The sequence below is a fragment of the Takifugu rubripes genome, chromosome 18 (genome assembly GCF_901000725.2).
Source record: "Takifugu rubripes chromosome 18, fTakRub1.2, whole genome shotgun sequence".
Classification (NCBI taxonomy): domain Eukaryota; kingdom Metazoa; phylum Chordata; class Actinopteri; order Tetraodontiformes; family Tetraodontidae; genus Takifugu; species Takifugu rubripes.
In genome coordinates this window covers 9,850,399-9,865,465 of record NC_042302.1, presented here as the reverse complement: position 1 = coordinate 9,865,465, position 15,067 = coordinate 9,850,399, and the positions used below count along the sequence as shown (strand labels likewise).

The window sequence follows — 15,067 nt, the reverse complement described above, 5'->3', positions numbered from 1 at the left end:
TTTGAAGCTTTACATGGTCGCATGTGTTGTTGGACCAGTAGAAACTTCCTGTTTTAGCCTGTATTTGATGGGAAAATGAAGCGAACGACTTTCTTGGTAGTTTGAACAGCGTTTATATTTCACGCTTGTTCGGGTTGGACCCCCCCGGAACCATTGTCACGTTGTGCTGTTTCTCGGGGACGCTTAAATAGTGACGAACGCCACAATCGGTCAGTTATTATTATTAGTCATAAATAAATATTTGGTTCGTTTCTGATTAAAATCTAAAGTAATTAACTCTCGGGTCATTCAAATCTTCAGCTTGAATAAACAACAATAACTCTTTTCTTCAAACTACCCTCGAAGATGTGTGTAGCCTTTTTCTGTGTCCCCTGGAAACATCTGCGGTCTGTTCGACACTTGTTCCTCCTGGAGCATCAAGTGTCCCAGTCGGGTGACTAGTATAACTGGTAAACTGGTGTGACTAGTATAACTGGTGTCACTGGTATTACTAGTATAACTGGTGTTACTGGTCCATGAAGAGTGGAGAACCATCTGAAGCTCCGGTTCAGTCCTGGTTCTGTTGGGTCAGAAGCTCGTGGGGTTTGGATGATGGGGGGTCCTGGGAGGTTTGGGCTGAGCTCAGCCTCTGACAGGGGCTGGTGGTGGTTCCATCTGGGTGACCCAGTTCTGTTTGGACCTCAGCGTCCTACATCAAGAATAGAATAAGAAAAGAATAAAGCAGCTCTGGGTGGTTTAAGAGATGTTTAATAAGAGTTGATAGTTATAAAAAGTGGTTTGCATTTATTGGGAATAAATCTGATACAAAATATCTACTTTAATGTAGCAAAACAGGAAATTCTAATGACAAGAACAATTTTTATTTTCTCATTTAAAACCAATGACAAATGTCCTGAAACAGGAAGTTTATTCTTTATTTACTTTAATCTTTAGATATGGAAAAGGCCACATTTGAATATTTTCATCCCATAAAACAATTATTTGTGTCACTAAATAGTTAATATAAATTCAAATCTGCATCTAAATAGTTTGACTTAAAAAGACGAGTTAAAATATCTCCAGTGTAAATTCCTATGAAGAGTATAAAATCAATATTTACAGAGGTGACGGTTTTAAATATACAGCTTATATGAAGCAGTGAGAACTTAAAGTGACCCTCGTTAGCTGCTGTGCTAATGCTAGCTTTTAAACACCAACCTGAGAAGACAACACATTTGAAATTAATCTTCATTTTAACTCAAGTATCCATGAAATCAGGTCTGAAACTGATCAGTTTCTCCTCCATCAATATTTAGTGACGCAGCGTCTCCGTCCCGGTGAGCTCAGCGTCCCGTGTAGATGAAATCTGAGGACACAACAATGAATCGGCTCCAGTTAATCCTCACGTCTAAATGAAGGAATGAGAGTTTAGATTAATTAGATCATTAATTTCCCCCCTGATACAAAACAATCTTCAGTAAAATATGGATCATTATTGTAAGTTACCATTTTTCTGGTTTGGTGAATCTGGAAACTTCACATGTTTAAAATAACCTGTAAATCCTGCATCATCGGTCAGGCTAGCCTAGCATAGCCTAGCCTAGCCTAGCTTAGCCTAGAACAACAGTGTGAAGGTGGCTGTTCTCACCGCGGCAGAACTCAGGGTTAAAGTTCTCATAGATGGGGTACAGAAGGTTCTCCTGCTCACTGCGATGCTTCCTGGCTCTCAGGACGTCCCGAACACACTGGTACAGGAAGGTGTACTGGCCCTGGGCACAGGTGGGGGGGGGGGGGCACAGGTGTGTGGGGGGGGGGCGCAGGTGGGGGGGGGGGCAGAGGTGTGTGTGTGTGGGGGGGGGGGGCACAGGTGTGTGTGTGGGTGGGTGGGGGGGGGGGGCACAGGTGGGGGGGGCACAGGTTGTGTGGGTGTGGGGGGGGGGGACACAGGTGTGTGGGGGGGGGACAGGTGGTGGGGGGGCACAGGTGTGTGTGTGTGTGGGGGGGGGGGGGCAGGGGGGGGGGCACAGGTGTGTGTGTGTGGGGGGGGGACACAGGTGTGTGTGGGGGGGGGACACAGGTGTGTGGGGGGGGGACACAGGTGTGGGGGGCACAGGTGTGTGTGTGTGTGTGGGGGGGGGACACAGGTGGGGGGGGCACAGGTGGGGGGGGCACAGGTGTAAGCTCATGTTTTACAACTTAATGTGTAATTATGGTGTAGCTTTGTCATCTCCCTGTGTGTGTGTGTGTGCGCGTGTGTGTGTGTTGCGTGTGTGTGTGTGTGCGTGTTGTGTGTGTGTGTTGCGTGTGTGTGTGTTGCGTGTGTGTGTGTTGCGTGTGTGTGTGTTGCGTGTGTGTGTTGCGTGTGTGTGTGTTGCGTGTGTGTGTGTTGCGTGTGTGTGTTGCGTGTGTGTGTTGCGTGTGTGTGTGTTGCGTGTGTGTGTTGTGTGTTGCGTGTGTTGCGTGCTCACCTCGGTTTGGACCATATGTTGGCGGTGCAGACGCATGTCAAACACGCAGCTGTAAAGGTCAACGGTTCCTTTCGAGTCCAGCTGTTGTAGAACCCGATCCAGGGCGATGAAGGTTCCTGTGCGTCCCACACCAGCACTACAACACACACACACACACACACACACACACACACACACACACACACACACACACACACACACACACACACACCACACACACCACACCCACACCAAGTTCTTGTTTAGATTCTTGAAATCTGTGTTGGGATCCACACACACCTACCTGCAGTGCACCACGGTGGCGCCGGTGCTGGGGGATCGGTCCACGTAGTCCCGGACCGTCCTGACGAACTGGATCAGGGACTGGGTGCTCTCGGGGACCCCGTGGTCGGGCCACACGGTGTAGTGGAAGTGACGCAACACCCGGGGGCAGCTGCAGCGCTCCTGTTCAGGGATTGATTACGGGTCAGTACAACTGGGTCAGAACGCTGCAGCATTACCAGGAGGGGCGGTACCGAGGAGATCTTGAACTCCCTGATGGTCCACTCCGGCAGGACGGATCTGACAGCATCTGAAGGACCAGCTCCCGTAATAGAGCGGTTCTGTGTTGGGGGGGGGCCAGTACTGGTCACACTTGACCTGTGAACACCCCAGTTAGTACCGGCTGCTGGGTCACCACTGACTCGGGTCCGTTTACTCACCCTTCCTTTCTCCACACACTGCGTTACCATGACGATGTTGCAGACGCTGTGCTCCCACACCATCCTCCAGAAGTCGTCCTTGGTGCCGGGCAGCGGGCCCTGGGTGGCGATGTACTGCCGGCGGGAGCTGTTGCCCTGGACAGGTGCCGGGGGTAAGTGTGTGTGCACGTGCACGTGTGTGTGTGTGTGTGTGTGTGTGTGTGTGCACGTACAGGGATGTAGCTGGCATTGATGTAGTCTGAACACGGGTCGTCCTCCAGGTACGCCAGCTTCACTCGGGTGGAATCATCTAGAAAAGAACTCCAACCATCAAACTGATGTTCTGGATTCGTGGGTCGGACGGACGTCCAGAACCTACAGGGCAGGATGTTGTTGTAGCGGTTCTTCCCTCGGTTCTCCGGCACCCGGGCCACGTCCAGCGTCTGGTTGCGTCCAACATCTTTCAGATCCTGAAGAGCAAGTAAGTGAAGGTTGTTGGGGGGGATGTGAGGGGGGGGGAGGGAGGGAGGAGGGGGAGAGGGAGGAGGGGGGGGGGGTCCCACCTCAAACTCCTCTGACAGCAGGTAGTTGGAGTCCTCCTGTAGTTGGTTCAGGTGGGACTCAAACTGTCCAGCTTTGATGGGACTGAAGGGACAGAACGTGGTCAGACAGGCAGAAGCAGCAGGTGACTCTGCGTCGGTCAGGTGACGCTCGGTCAGGTGACGCTCGGTCAGGTGACGCTCGGTCAGGTGACTCACCTGGTGACTCGACGGTTGCTGCAACAGACAGAAACAAGGTCAGTCAACAGCAGGACGCTACAACAACAGCCAAAGTTGCTGGTTTTCACCTCCTGACGCCCAGATACAGTCCTGAGGACGGGACGTCCTTCCACATGCTCATCCTCACCACCGGGTTCTCCTGCACCGCCCTGCACGTGCACGCACACACACACAGGGGGAGACTTCATCAATAGAGCTGATCTCTGTGTGTGTGTGTGTGTGTGTGTGGTGTGTGTGTGTGTGTGTGGTGTGCGCGCTCTCACACTTTGCGGAGCCTCTGTCTGTAGACCAGCAGGGACAGGATGGGCACCGTTATCCCGATCAGGAACATCACAGCGCTCAGACCCTCCACCACCCCCCCGAGAGGCTCTGACACAACAGCACAGACAGGGTGGGACACGTGCGTGATGTGCACGCAGGTGTGGTGTGTGTGTGTGTGTGTGTGTGTGTGTGAGAGAGTCTTACCTGCGTGCGTCCTGATCGGGGGGGACAGGTAGGTGTCGCTGAACAGCGGTTGAGGGAACTCTCTGTGGTTCTGGTCCAGCAGGCGCGTGAACGCGCGCACGCTCAGCCTGGACAGAACAAACTGCTGCATTTTACCTGCCAAGTGGGGACATTAGGGCGGGTCCTCGCAAAGATAGATCTTCTACCTGTAGGAGGTTTTAGCTTTCAGAGGCCCGTCGCAGAAGCTGCCGTAGCTGTCGCTCAGGTAAAGGTCGTCGTCATGGTAACGGTCACAGGGCCCACCCAGTCGGTCGCTCCCGGCCCCCAGGTTCACTTCCACGACCTGACGGTTATTGATCAGCTGCATCAGTCGTGTTCATGTCTGCCAGCTTCATTAGCTCCACTGCTGCTAACGAGCACGGCCCACAGGGACCCATGTGTGCACGGGGGCGCAGTTACAGCACCTGCTCAGTGGGGGCGTCGGCGTCCTGGGAGCAGCGGCTGGAGAAGTAGGCGGTCTGATAGGCCCTGACGGAGGCGTTGGTGCTGTAGTCCTGGTAGGAGGGCAGAGGGTGGCGCTGTTCTGGCTGCAGCGCCTCGGCGGCTGTGAGCACATCGTTATCAGCCCGGTCGTTAGTGTGGATCAGCTGATCTATGATTCTCTACCTTCAGACTCCGCCACCACGACGGTGAAGAACCTGACGGCTCCGTTGATGTCGCTGAACCAGGAACAGTTGAACCGGAACAGGATTGAAGACGACGTGACTTTGGACGACCTCTCGCTGACCTGGACGCTGGGGGGGGGGACGGGGGGCCTACGGCGAGGACAGTTTGGAGACCTGACTGGTGACCATCTGAGGATTTTGTCTTAAAGGTTCAGATCTGGATTTCAGCCCCTGGCTGAGAATGGAGTTAATTAAAGATGAAGCCGACTCCAAGGAGACTCCCAGGAGATCAGTCCTACTTTAACCACAGTGTGTGTGTGTGAGTGTGTGTGTGTGTGTGTGTGTGAGAGAGTGTGTGGGTGAGGTGGGGGGGGCACTCACGGTCAATCATGGTCACAGTGGTGTGTGTCGCTGGTGGACTCTTCTGTCCTGCTGATGAGAGTCTCACAGTGACCGAGTACTTCCTGTACGCCTCGAGGTGGTCCAGCGTTACCGTAGTAACACTGTCAGCCAGTGGCAGCACTGAGATCAGCTCCTCGTCGTCCTGGCGACGGCACTCCACCTCATAGGAGTCAAAGTCAGAGAGGGGGGGTGTCCAGGAGCAGGAGAGGGAGGAGGAAGAGAGCGGGAAGCAGTGAATGGACTTGAGAGGAGAAGGACCTGAGACAAGGAGAGAGGAAAGGAGACAAGGGGAGAGGAAAGGAGACAAGGAGAGGTGATCAATGAATGAAGAGCAGATAATCAGGAAGCCTGTTGATCCCTTGTTTCCCCGTTGATCCCTTGAACAAGCTGCGGCAGAGCTGTGATGAATTTTAGCTGAACCTTTCCTAATATTCTGTCTCCATCTAGTGGTCCCGGTGGGGAACTGCATCCCTCAGCCTGATGAGGTCACACGATGGTCACGTGACAACAGGTGCGTCAGTTTGATTAATGCGACATTAATCAAACCTACTTGTCCTGGCGCTCCTCTGGATTGGCTGGCTGATAACTGCTGGCCCTCCACTGGCCCCGCCCCCACTAACGGTCACCACGGTGAAGTTATAGAGTCGCCCTGGAAACATCCCGGCCAGGATGCGTCCGGTCAGGCCAGTTTGGGTGACTGACAGGCGGTCTGATGGAGCCCACTGTAGCCGGAAGCTGTGGTAAAGCCCGGAGGCGGGGCCAGACCACGCCAGCTCGATGCTGTCATTGGTCGGACCCTGTTTGACGGACAGGTGAGTGGGCGGCTCTGGAGCTGTGTGCGATACAAAGTATTTAATCACCTCTGGAATCATCGAGCGTTGGTTCATGCCTGTTTTTATTCTTACACGTGCGTCCGATCGCCGACACGCGGTTGGTGAGCTCGCCGCTGTGAGTGACCACCTCGCTGCGATACAGATGACCAGGACTCAGCCCAGAAAACACGTGACTGGTGTGGTCGGCGCCGACCGTCTGCACTCCCAGAGTAGCTCCAGAAACGTCGTACAGAAACACCTGAACACAACAGCAGACGTTAGCGCCGCCGCCGCCGCCGCCCTCGGGTTGAACCCAGAGTTCTGCTGAAGGCAGGAAGTGGCGGCGTCTTCCTCGACCTCTGTGCAGGAAGTTGTCGGTTTGACATTTCCAACCCAAATCTGTGCAGCTGTTTAATGTGTGTGAATAAAGACGTTTCCTGTCTGGGTCGGCCTCCGTCTGGAGTTCTGCGCTCACCTGGTAGCTGCTCCTGCTGCCCTCGCCATGCTGCCAGCTGACCGTCAGGCTGTCCGTCTGTCCCGAACTCTCAACCTCCAGAGACGACGCTGCAGACGGCACTGAGGAAGAGGAGGGAGGGCAGAGCAGAAGACCGTTAACCAGGTGAAAGCTAGTGTCTCCTGGGGTCACGTGACCACAGGGGGTCACGTGACCACAGGGGGTCACAGGGGGTCCACAGGGGGTCACGTGACCACAGGGGGTCACGTGACCACAGGGCTGCTTCCTCCCACAGTACAAACGTGAGGCCACGGTGTTCACAGAGTCACAGGAAGTCCCGCCCCTTTAGATGTCAATCAATAATTGAATGGTGACATTTATCCACCAGGGGGCGGTGCAGCACGGTTTTACTCGGCGCGTTGACTGACCGGTTCTGGCGAGCGTAGCCGAGTCGCTGCTCATGTCTCGGCTCCAGCTCACCACCTGCAGGCGGTACAGACGTCCTGCTCGCAGGCCGGTGAACAGGCAGCGGTCTGAGGCTGCAGGAAGCTTCTGCAGATCCAGCAGCTCCCCGGCGACCTGCAGACCGACACGCGCGTCACACGCAAGTGGCGTAGTTCAATTCTGACAGACGGGAAGGATGATCGCACCTGGTGGCTCCTCCCACCCTCGGCAGCCTCTACACCCTGACCGGCTGTTTCGGGGACGCTGTGGAGCGACACGTCGTACGTGTCGACGTGGCCGTCCGAGCGCCGCCACGAGAAGGAGAGAGAGGAGGAGTTGGCAGAAGTGAGGGTGAGGTTGGTGACTGCAGCCGGACCTGCACACGGGAACCAGCGTGAAGCCAAACCCCCGGAACCAGCAGTGCCCCTCAGAAGCCCCGCCCATCACTCACGCGTTTGTCCCTCTGCGGTCGCCTCCGCCGATGGAACGCCACCGCTCACGGTCACCACGCTCACCCGGTACCACCGCCCAGACGTCAGGCCCTCCAGGCGCTGGCGGCCTCGTTCAGCAGAAACGGTCCAGTTGGCCAGAACGGCGCCGGCCTCATCCAGCAGCTGCAGCCTGTAGCCGTCGTAGACGCCGGCGGGCCGCTCCCAGCTGACGGTCAGACTGTGGGCGGTGTGGTCGTTGTCCGCCTGCAGGGCCGTGACCCTGGCAGGAGCTGCAGCAGCGAGACGGGAACGATAATGAGCCGTGGCCCAGGGGAATTCGTGCGGTGAGATCACGCCGTACCGGTCCTGCCTGTTCCTCTGCTCCTATTGGTCAGCGTCCCACTCACTGATTGACAGTCAGGGTGTAGGCGTTGGCCTGGGACGAGATCCAGGAATTCCTGGGAGCAGGCAGTTTGGAAACGGGACGTTTGTCCACCACAGTGCCGTCCTGGAAACGGGAAAGAGGCGGCGTTATTGTGATTGTATTTGAGATCATGTCCTGTTTGAATCTTCCTGAACTGACTCACTGGGGTGGACAGAGACACGACATACATGTCCAGGTCCCCTCTCCAGGCGTCCACGAGGCCAGCAGCCCAGCCACAGAACCCGGGAGGCCGGTCGAGGCAGGAGGAGGAGGTTCTTCACCGTACTGGGAACTAAAGCCACGCCTCTGGATCAGATCAAGGCCCGGAACTGGGAACCGTACTGGTGCTCTCACCTGTCTGGCCCCCGACGAACTGGGCTCGCTCATAAGGTCCGCTGAACGTCGACACCACATCTTATAATGGCGTCCCGGGGTGAGGGCGGTGAGCGCGATGCTGCCAGCGCGTCGCTCGCCAACGCCACGGGAGGGAAGAACCCGGTGTCGGTGAAGAGCAGAGTCACCTGATGATCAAACGGGAACCCCATCAGAAACCCTTCAGAACTGTTCCTTCAAAACAGCCCGGCGCTCGCACCTCGTAGTGGTCCACATCGCCGGGGGCGGGGCTCCAGGTGACCGTGAGATGGCCCGTTCCTGCATCCCCCAGAGACAGGTTCCTCACAGCCGCCGGCACTGAAGGGAGAAACCAGCATCAAGCACAGCGGCGCTGCCGGCCCGTTTAGCGGCCTGGGTTCTGACTCACAGGTGCGTCCATCCGTGGAGACGCTGCTCACGGAGCCGCCGCTCCACGTTTCCACGGTGACCGTGTACAGCCTGCCCGGCGTCAGAGAGGAGAACACACACTCGTTCTGTCCAGCAGAGACACTCTTGTTCTGCAGGACAGTCAGGTTGTAACGGATCAGAACCCACGTAACGGTCCATATCGCCGGCGGCATGACGCCAGTACCACCTGAGAGCAACAGACAGGAAACAGTCAGACAGGTGCTCTTCTGAGGGGTCGTGAAGGCGGGAACGAGAGAGACCTTGAGGAAGTCGTCTCTGCCAGAGTGGACCGCCGTTGGGTTCTGAAACAGTGGCCGGTTCTGAAAGACAAATCCAGGGTTGGTGCCCACGCTCTCGCTGCACGTCTGCTTGTTAACATCTTCACTCACGCGTTCGTGCCTGAACCGCCGTGACGTTCTCCAGGTCCCCGGTCCTTGTCACTATGACAACCGTGTACAGTCGCCCGGCAACCAGGGAGCTGAAGGTGCACTCGGGCGGTGAGGAGCGGGACACGGCCACAGAGCGGATGTCCGGCTGCGGTCCTGAAGACGGACCAGGTAACTGTCAACCACCCCGACCGCCGGGCGCCAGGACACCTGCACGGCGTCCAACCTGCCGCCGCTGGCGACGCTGACGTCGGTCACCGCTGCCGGCGCTGAAAGCCCAAAAACACCAGTCAGGCATTCATACAGGTGTTGTTCCCTGCGGTGGCCACAGGGGGCGCCACTGCAGCAGATGGAAGGAAAATAATGGAGCCAAAGTCCATCTTACAGGTGCGTCCCTGCAGGCTGACGCTGGCAGACTGGAGCCCCCCGCTGACAGTGGAGGCCTGCAGCCTGTAGGGGGCGCCAGGCGTCAGGCCGTTCAGGAGTAGGGAGGAACTGCCATCGGGAACGCTGTGGTTCTGAATGACCACGCTGAGGAGACAAAAACTCAATAGAAGTGGAACCTTTGATAGAACCTTTGATAGAACCTTTGATAGTGACGCTGAACTCACCTGTCCTGCAGCAGCGTCAGGCTGTAGGAGTCCACCTCACCAGGAGGCTTCTCCCATGAGGCCTGCAGGCTGCTGACGCCATGGCTCCCCAGAGAGAGGCTACGCAACGGCATGGGAACTGCCACACACACACACACACATACACACACACACACACACACACACACACACACACACACACACACACACACACACGTGAAGACAGCTGCAACGTTCGGGTCCTTCAGGTAATAAACTACAGCCGACACACACCTGTTCTTCCCTCCACAGACACAGAGCTGCTCAGGTTGTGACTCTTGGTTGCCACGGTGATAGAATACTGCGTCCCAGGCGTGAGCACGTTGAACGTGCACTCCCTCATGTTTGACTCCACCTCTCTGGTGTCCACAGTGGCGTTACCTGCGACACCCAGACAGCTTGAACATCCCAGCCCAAAAACAAGGACACGCCCAGGTAGGTTGCTCTGTGTTACCATGGCGAAGAGTCAGGAAGTAACCGTCACGTGAGCCAGAGGGGGCGTGGCTCCACATGGCGCTGAGCGAGGTCTCATCAGAATGACGTATATGGAGGTTGAGCACCGATGCTGGGACTAGACACAGACGTGCACTAACGTGAGTTGAAGCTTTGAGCCGGTGAAAAGACGAGAGGATTTTTTTGGTCACTATTCCGCCTCCAGGTACTCACCTGTAGCTCCGACACAGCTGCTCTCAGCCGTCAGTCCTCCACTTTCCACCACCAACACGGCTCTGTACAGGCTTCCAGGAGTTAGTCCCAGCCCAGGAAAGGTGAAGTTTACAGCCTCCCAGTTCACGCTGGTGTTGACCACTGGCTGGGAGCCGTCCAACAGCAGCACCCGGTAGCTCTCCCAGTGGCCAGCAGGGGGCGACCAAGACAGCAGGAGCCCAGCAGGGGGCGAGGCGGAGGGGGAGAGGGAGAGGGAGAGGGACGTGACGGCTGCTGGGGCTGAAGGACAGACTGAGTCAGGACGACCACAGGTCAGGACACAAAGAGCAGCGGCGGAGGCTGACCTGTCCTGAAGGTGGCTCCTGATTGGCTGGCCAGCGCGCCGCTGTGGGACGCCACCACGGCCGTATACGTGCAGCCCGGAGTCAGCTGGTCCACCGTGACCTGGGTGGCATCTGGGGGGAGAGCGGACTGCCAACGACCCGTTCCGTTGGTGGCCACTTTGATCACCAGAGAGTCCAGGTCGCCCTCGGGCCGCTGCCATGACAACAGCAACCTGGTGCTGTTGGCGTCAGCGGTGATGTTCAGCACGGCGGCAGGAACTGAAAGGACATCGTCCTGTCAGCACCACGGATGCCCCCCCACCCGTCATCGCCCCCCCACCCGTCATCGCCCCCCCTCACCCGTCATCATCGCCCCCCCCACCCGTCATCGCCCCCCCCACCCGTCATCGCCCCCCCCTCACCCGTCATCATCGCCCCCCCCCACCCGTCATCACCCCCCCCACCCGTCATCGCCCCCCCCTCACCCGTCATCATCGCCCCCCCACCCGTCATCGCCCCCCCCACCCGTCATCGTCCCCCCACCTGTCATCACCCCCCCACCCGTCATCGTCCTCTCTACCTGTTTGGTCCTCAATCGTCACGCTGCTCTGCAGACCGCTGGCTTCCGTTACCATGGTGATGTTGTACAGTCGACCCGCTGTCAGGTTCAGGAGCGCGTGCTGCGTGGCCGTGCTCTCCAACGTCTCGTTCCTCAGCAGACCTGCAAACGCGGCGCAACACACGCTGTTTGTCTGCACGACAGCAGACATCAAAGAACATCAAAGAGCTGTGACGCACCGGACTGATCCCAGAGCTGCAGCCTGAAGCGCTGCGTCCTGCCGGGGCCGGCCTGCCAGGAGAGGCCCAGGCTGCTGGAGGTCCTGGAGGTCACCTGGAGGCCCGCCACTGCTGACGGCTCTGGTCACACACACACACACACACACACATAAGTCTCAACTCCCCAGATGCTTGTTGAGAAGTCCAACATGCCTAAAAGCTCTCTACTTCCTGGTGTGTGTTTTTACCCACAGCGAGTGTGTGTGTGTGTGTGTGTGTGTGTGTGAGACCACAAATGTGCTTCACACTGAACGAACAATATTATCAGGCTGCGACATCTCAGCCTCCACTGAGACACAAACCACTTTAGTTCTCCATCACTATCTGACCGAATCAGGAAAAAATACTGGAGGTGTTGACAGAGGTTGAGAGTTGAAATCCCAGCAGAGCCAGAGAGCTCACACACACACACACACACACACACACACACACACACACACACACACACACACACACACACACACACACACAGGGAGGATCGGAGTAACATGCTAACGACAGCTAACAGTGGCGTTCTCCTGCTCACTGCCGCCACCTTCTGACTAACTACCGGAACTACAGTCTAGCACGCGTCGACTGTTTGGTGCTGTCCAGAACACACACACAATCTCACACACACACAAACAAAAACACACACACCCTTTCCCAGTGTTTCCTACAGAACAAAGAAACAATGGGGACAGGAAATGGCTGAACCCAAAGCTCTGCCCACGATGGAAATACACTCTGAGGGTCCAACTTCTGTTCTGGAGACCTGCCAATGTGAACACACACACACACACACACACACACACACACAGCATGTACTTTTACTGCTCTATCACTCTCTCTCAGCAGGGCCGGGGTTCCTGTAGCTAATCACAGAGGTGCAGAGGGGAAGCTGACTGACACACACACACACACACACACACACACACACACACACACACACTCACACCCACCCAAAGGTCAGCAGGGATATGGAAACAAGAGAACACAATAGAATTTGGGACTAAACAAGGAGAACAAAGCCCGTAGCTGAAGTTCAAAGCGCCAGTCTGAAAGTCATGTGACCTGGGCGCCACACGGCTGATCTGACCCTGATCAGGCTGAGTGGAGCTGGAACACTGTCAAACCTCCAACCTGGTGAAGGTGACGTTTCAGGTGGGTCAGAAGGATCCTGGAGCATCTCGGTTCTGGCCCTGCCCACCTGACCCGAGTCTGGTGCAGGTTCTCTGCAGGGTTCTGGGCCACAAGGCTGACGGACCGGTTCTGTAGACACTTCATGACGTAGCTGTGGAACGTGGAGGGATGCTGGGTCGGGACTTACTGGTGGCCACGGAGACGTTCTCCACTCGCTCGTCCATCTGCGAACGGATCTGAAGCTGGTAACTGGTTCCAGCCTCCAGGTGATCCAGGGTGCAGGTGAAGCCGGCCTCCTCGCCCTCGCCGCCCTGGAGCCCGCTACCTCCCTCCTCCGGGCCCCCTGTGGTGTCCGTGGCTCCTCTTGTTCTTCTGCACTCGCCGCCATCCTCTCCGCTGTCCAGAGAGGTCAGCGTGAAGGAGCAGTTCTGTCCAGGTGTGATCACCCTCAGGTGGACCCAGTCCAGACCAGGTGTGACCTCAGTCACAGAGATGCTACACGGGAGGGGCGGAGCCTGTGTGAGCGCAACACTCCTCCCATCCTGCTGGAGAAACCAGACTTTAGAAGACATTCACATCTTCCCAGCTGAAGGATCAACGTTACCTGAGAACTGAGCTAACCTGGACCCCTGGTTCCATTACCAGCCTTCAGCTGCAGCTACATTAGCACGGATGCTAATTACCAAAACACATTTACCATAAACGAACAGTTGAAATCAAACATTTTATCCCTTTTCCCCAGAATTAATGTTTGTCCAAGTCAGATGTTGTCAAATCTAAAATTAGCCCAAGGAGTCTTTGACCTTTGACCCTTGTCAGCGGGTTCTCATGTTGAAAGCAGAACAGAAAATAAAAGAAGGTTATTCAGGTTCTCCCTTTCTTAAAAGTGTCCAATCTTCTCAACGCTGCACTGATTCTTGATCTATGATCAGTTCTCTTCAAAAACAAATTATGCTGATTATCACTGGATAATTAAGGGTGCGCTGTCGCCGTTAGCGTTATTGAGCTTTCCTCGTATCTCTCGCCCTGTCAGATGTGACTTTTATTCATTATTCTAAATGTTTTTCAATTCAAAATCAAAACAAAGAGGATTAAAAAGCAAAAAAAGCATTTTTTTACCGTAGTTTAAGTATTTAGAGGTTCTGAAAGCGCCTTCAAACAACTTTGATTGTATAAGACGCTATATAAATAAAGATTGATTGATTGATTGAATCACGTTGGAAGGAGCTAAATTCTGCTGAACTCGTCCAAACGTCCGTGAAGGCGAAGCGGACTCACCTGCAGCAGCAGAGCCGCCCAGCACACGCAGCACAGCACACGGACGCCTCGATAGCGCAGCATTCTGGGCCCCCGTCACAGCTTCAGAGCCGGGCGGCACCAACATAATCCTGGAGCGGACCCAGAGCGCGTCCCCGTCCCGTCCCCGTCCACGTCCACAGGGCGGTTCCAGAGAAAGGCTTCAGACTCCTGGAGGACAGCTGGAACGCACAAGTCTCCTGTCTTTTGTCCTCCGTCTCCGGAGCGACTCACGTCTGTCCCCCGCTCCTCTGGCTTCAGACTGCCCCCCCTTCCTGCCTCCTCCCGTCGGTTTCCTGTCGCTCGCTGCGGCGTCCAGGCTGGGAGTCACTAACGGACTTCCTCAATCAAGTCAACGGCTCAGAGGTTCTCTGCACATTCAAAGTGCTGCTGCGACTATAAATAATCCTGAAGCCAAAGCAGAAAAGTGACGACTCGCCGCCACCGCCGCCGCCGCCGCCACACAAGACGTTAAAAATAGGCCGGCGGCTCATCAGGAGTCGCTTTAGCCTCATTTCAGCTTCAAACCTTTGAACAATCAAGTTCTGATGCTTTAAAACAGAGAGGCCACAGCTGGTCAGTGAGGGGGGGCAGGAGGACTGGACCTGCTGGAGCTGCTGGAGCTGCTGGGGGTGATGGGGACCTGCTGGGGGTGATGGGGGCCTGCTGGGGGTGATGGGGACCTGCTGGGGGTGATGGGGGTCTGCTGGAGCTGCTGGGGGTGATGGGGGTCTGCTGGGGGTGATGGGGGCCTGCTGGGGGTGATGGGGGTCTGCTGGGGGTGATGGGGGTCTGCTGGGGGTGATGGGGGTCTGCTGGGGGTGATGGGGACCTGCTGGGGGTGATGGGGGTCTGCTGGGGGTGATGGGGACCTGCTGGGGGTGATGGGGGCCTGCTGGGGCTCCACCTGCAGAACCTAAAGGTCAATCTTTGTCTCAGCTACTTTTAGTGGTCCACCTCTCCTTCCTTCCTTCCTTCCTTCCTTCCTTCCTTCCTTCCTTCCTTCTCCTCCAGGAACCAGTTTCAGCTTTAACGTGGTTCAGAAA

At 56.2% G+C, this 15,067-nt stretch overlaps 1 protein-coding gene across 1 annotated transcript; it reads right to left on the bottom strand.

Annotated features, from left to right (window-relative positions):
• Positions 1–728: 728 nt before the first annotated feature.
• On the bottom strand, positions 729–14,311 carry ptprb (protein tyrosine phosphatase receptor type b). Its single transcript, XM_029825399.1, is given in 47 exon segments — positions 729–1,345; positions 1,628–1,748; positions 2,448–2,583; positions 2,731–2,891; positions 2,963–3,006; positions 3,009–3,032; positions 3,035–3,086; positions 3,149–3,283; positions 3,361–3,437; positions 3,507–3,597; positions 3,691–3,772; positions 3,886–3,903; positions 3,975–4,055; positions 4,170–4,275; positions 4,372–4,478; positions 4,557–4,693; positions 4,815–4,954; positions 5,017–5,165; positions 5,393–5,675; positions 5,968–6,249; positions 6,323–6,488; positions 6,705–6,805; positions 7,112–7,262; positions 7,334–7,503; positions 7,579–7,848; positions 7,920–8,066; positions 8,146–8,274; positions 8,337–8,396; positions 8,399–8,447; positions 8,450–8,503; positions 8,575–8,672; positions 8,743–8,905; positions 8,907–8,946; positions 9,021–9,067; positions 9,069–9,082; positions 9,152–9,292; positions 9,295–9,417; positions 9,534–9,679; positions 9,760–9,877; positions 10,012–10,158; positions 10,232–10,348; positions 10,444–10,722; positions 10,788–11,045; positions 11,347–11,487; positions 11,565–11,684; positions 12,913–13,270; positions 14,004–14,311. Coding segments are annotated over 47 exon segments (5,919 nt in total). The 5' UTR covers positions 14,067–14,311; the 3' UTR covers positions 729–1,322.
• Between the last annotated feature and the right edge of the window lie 756 nt (positions 14,312–15,067).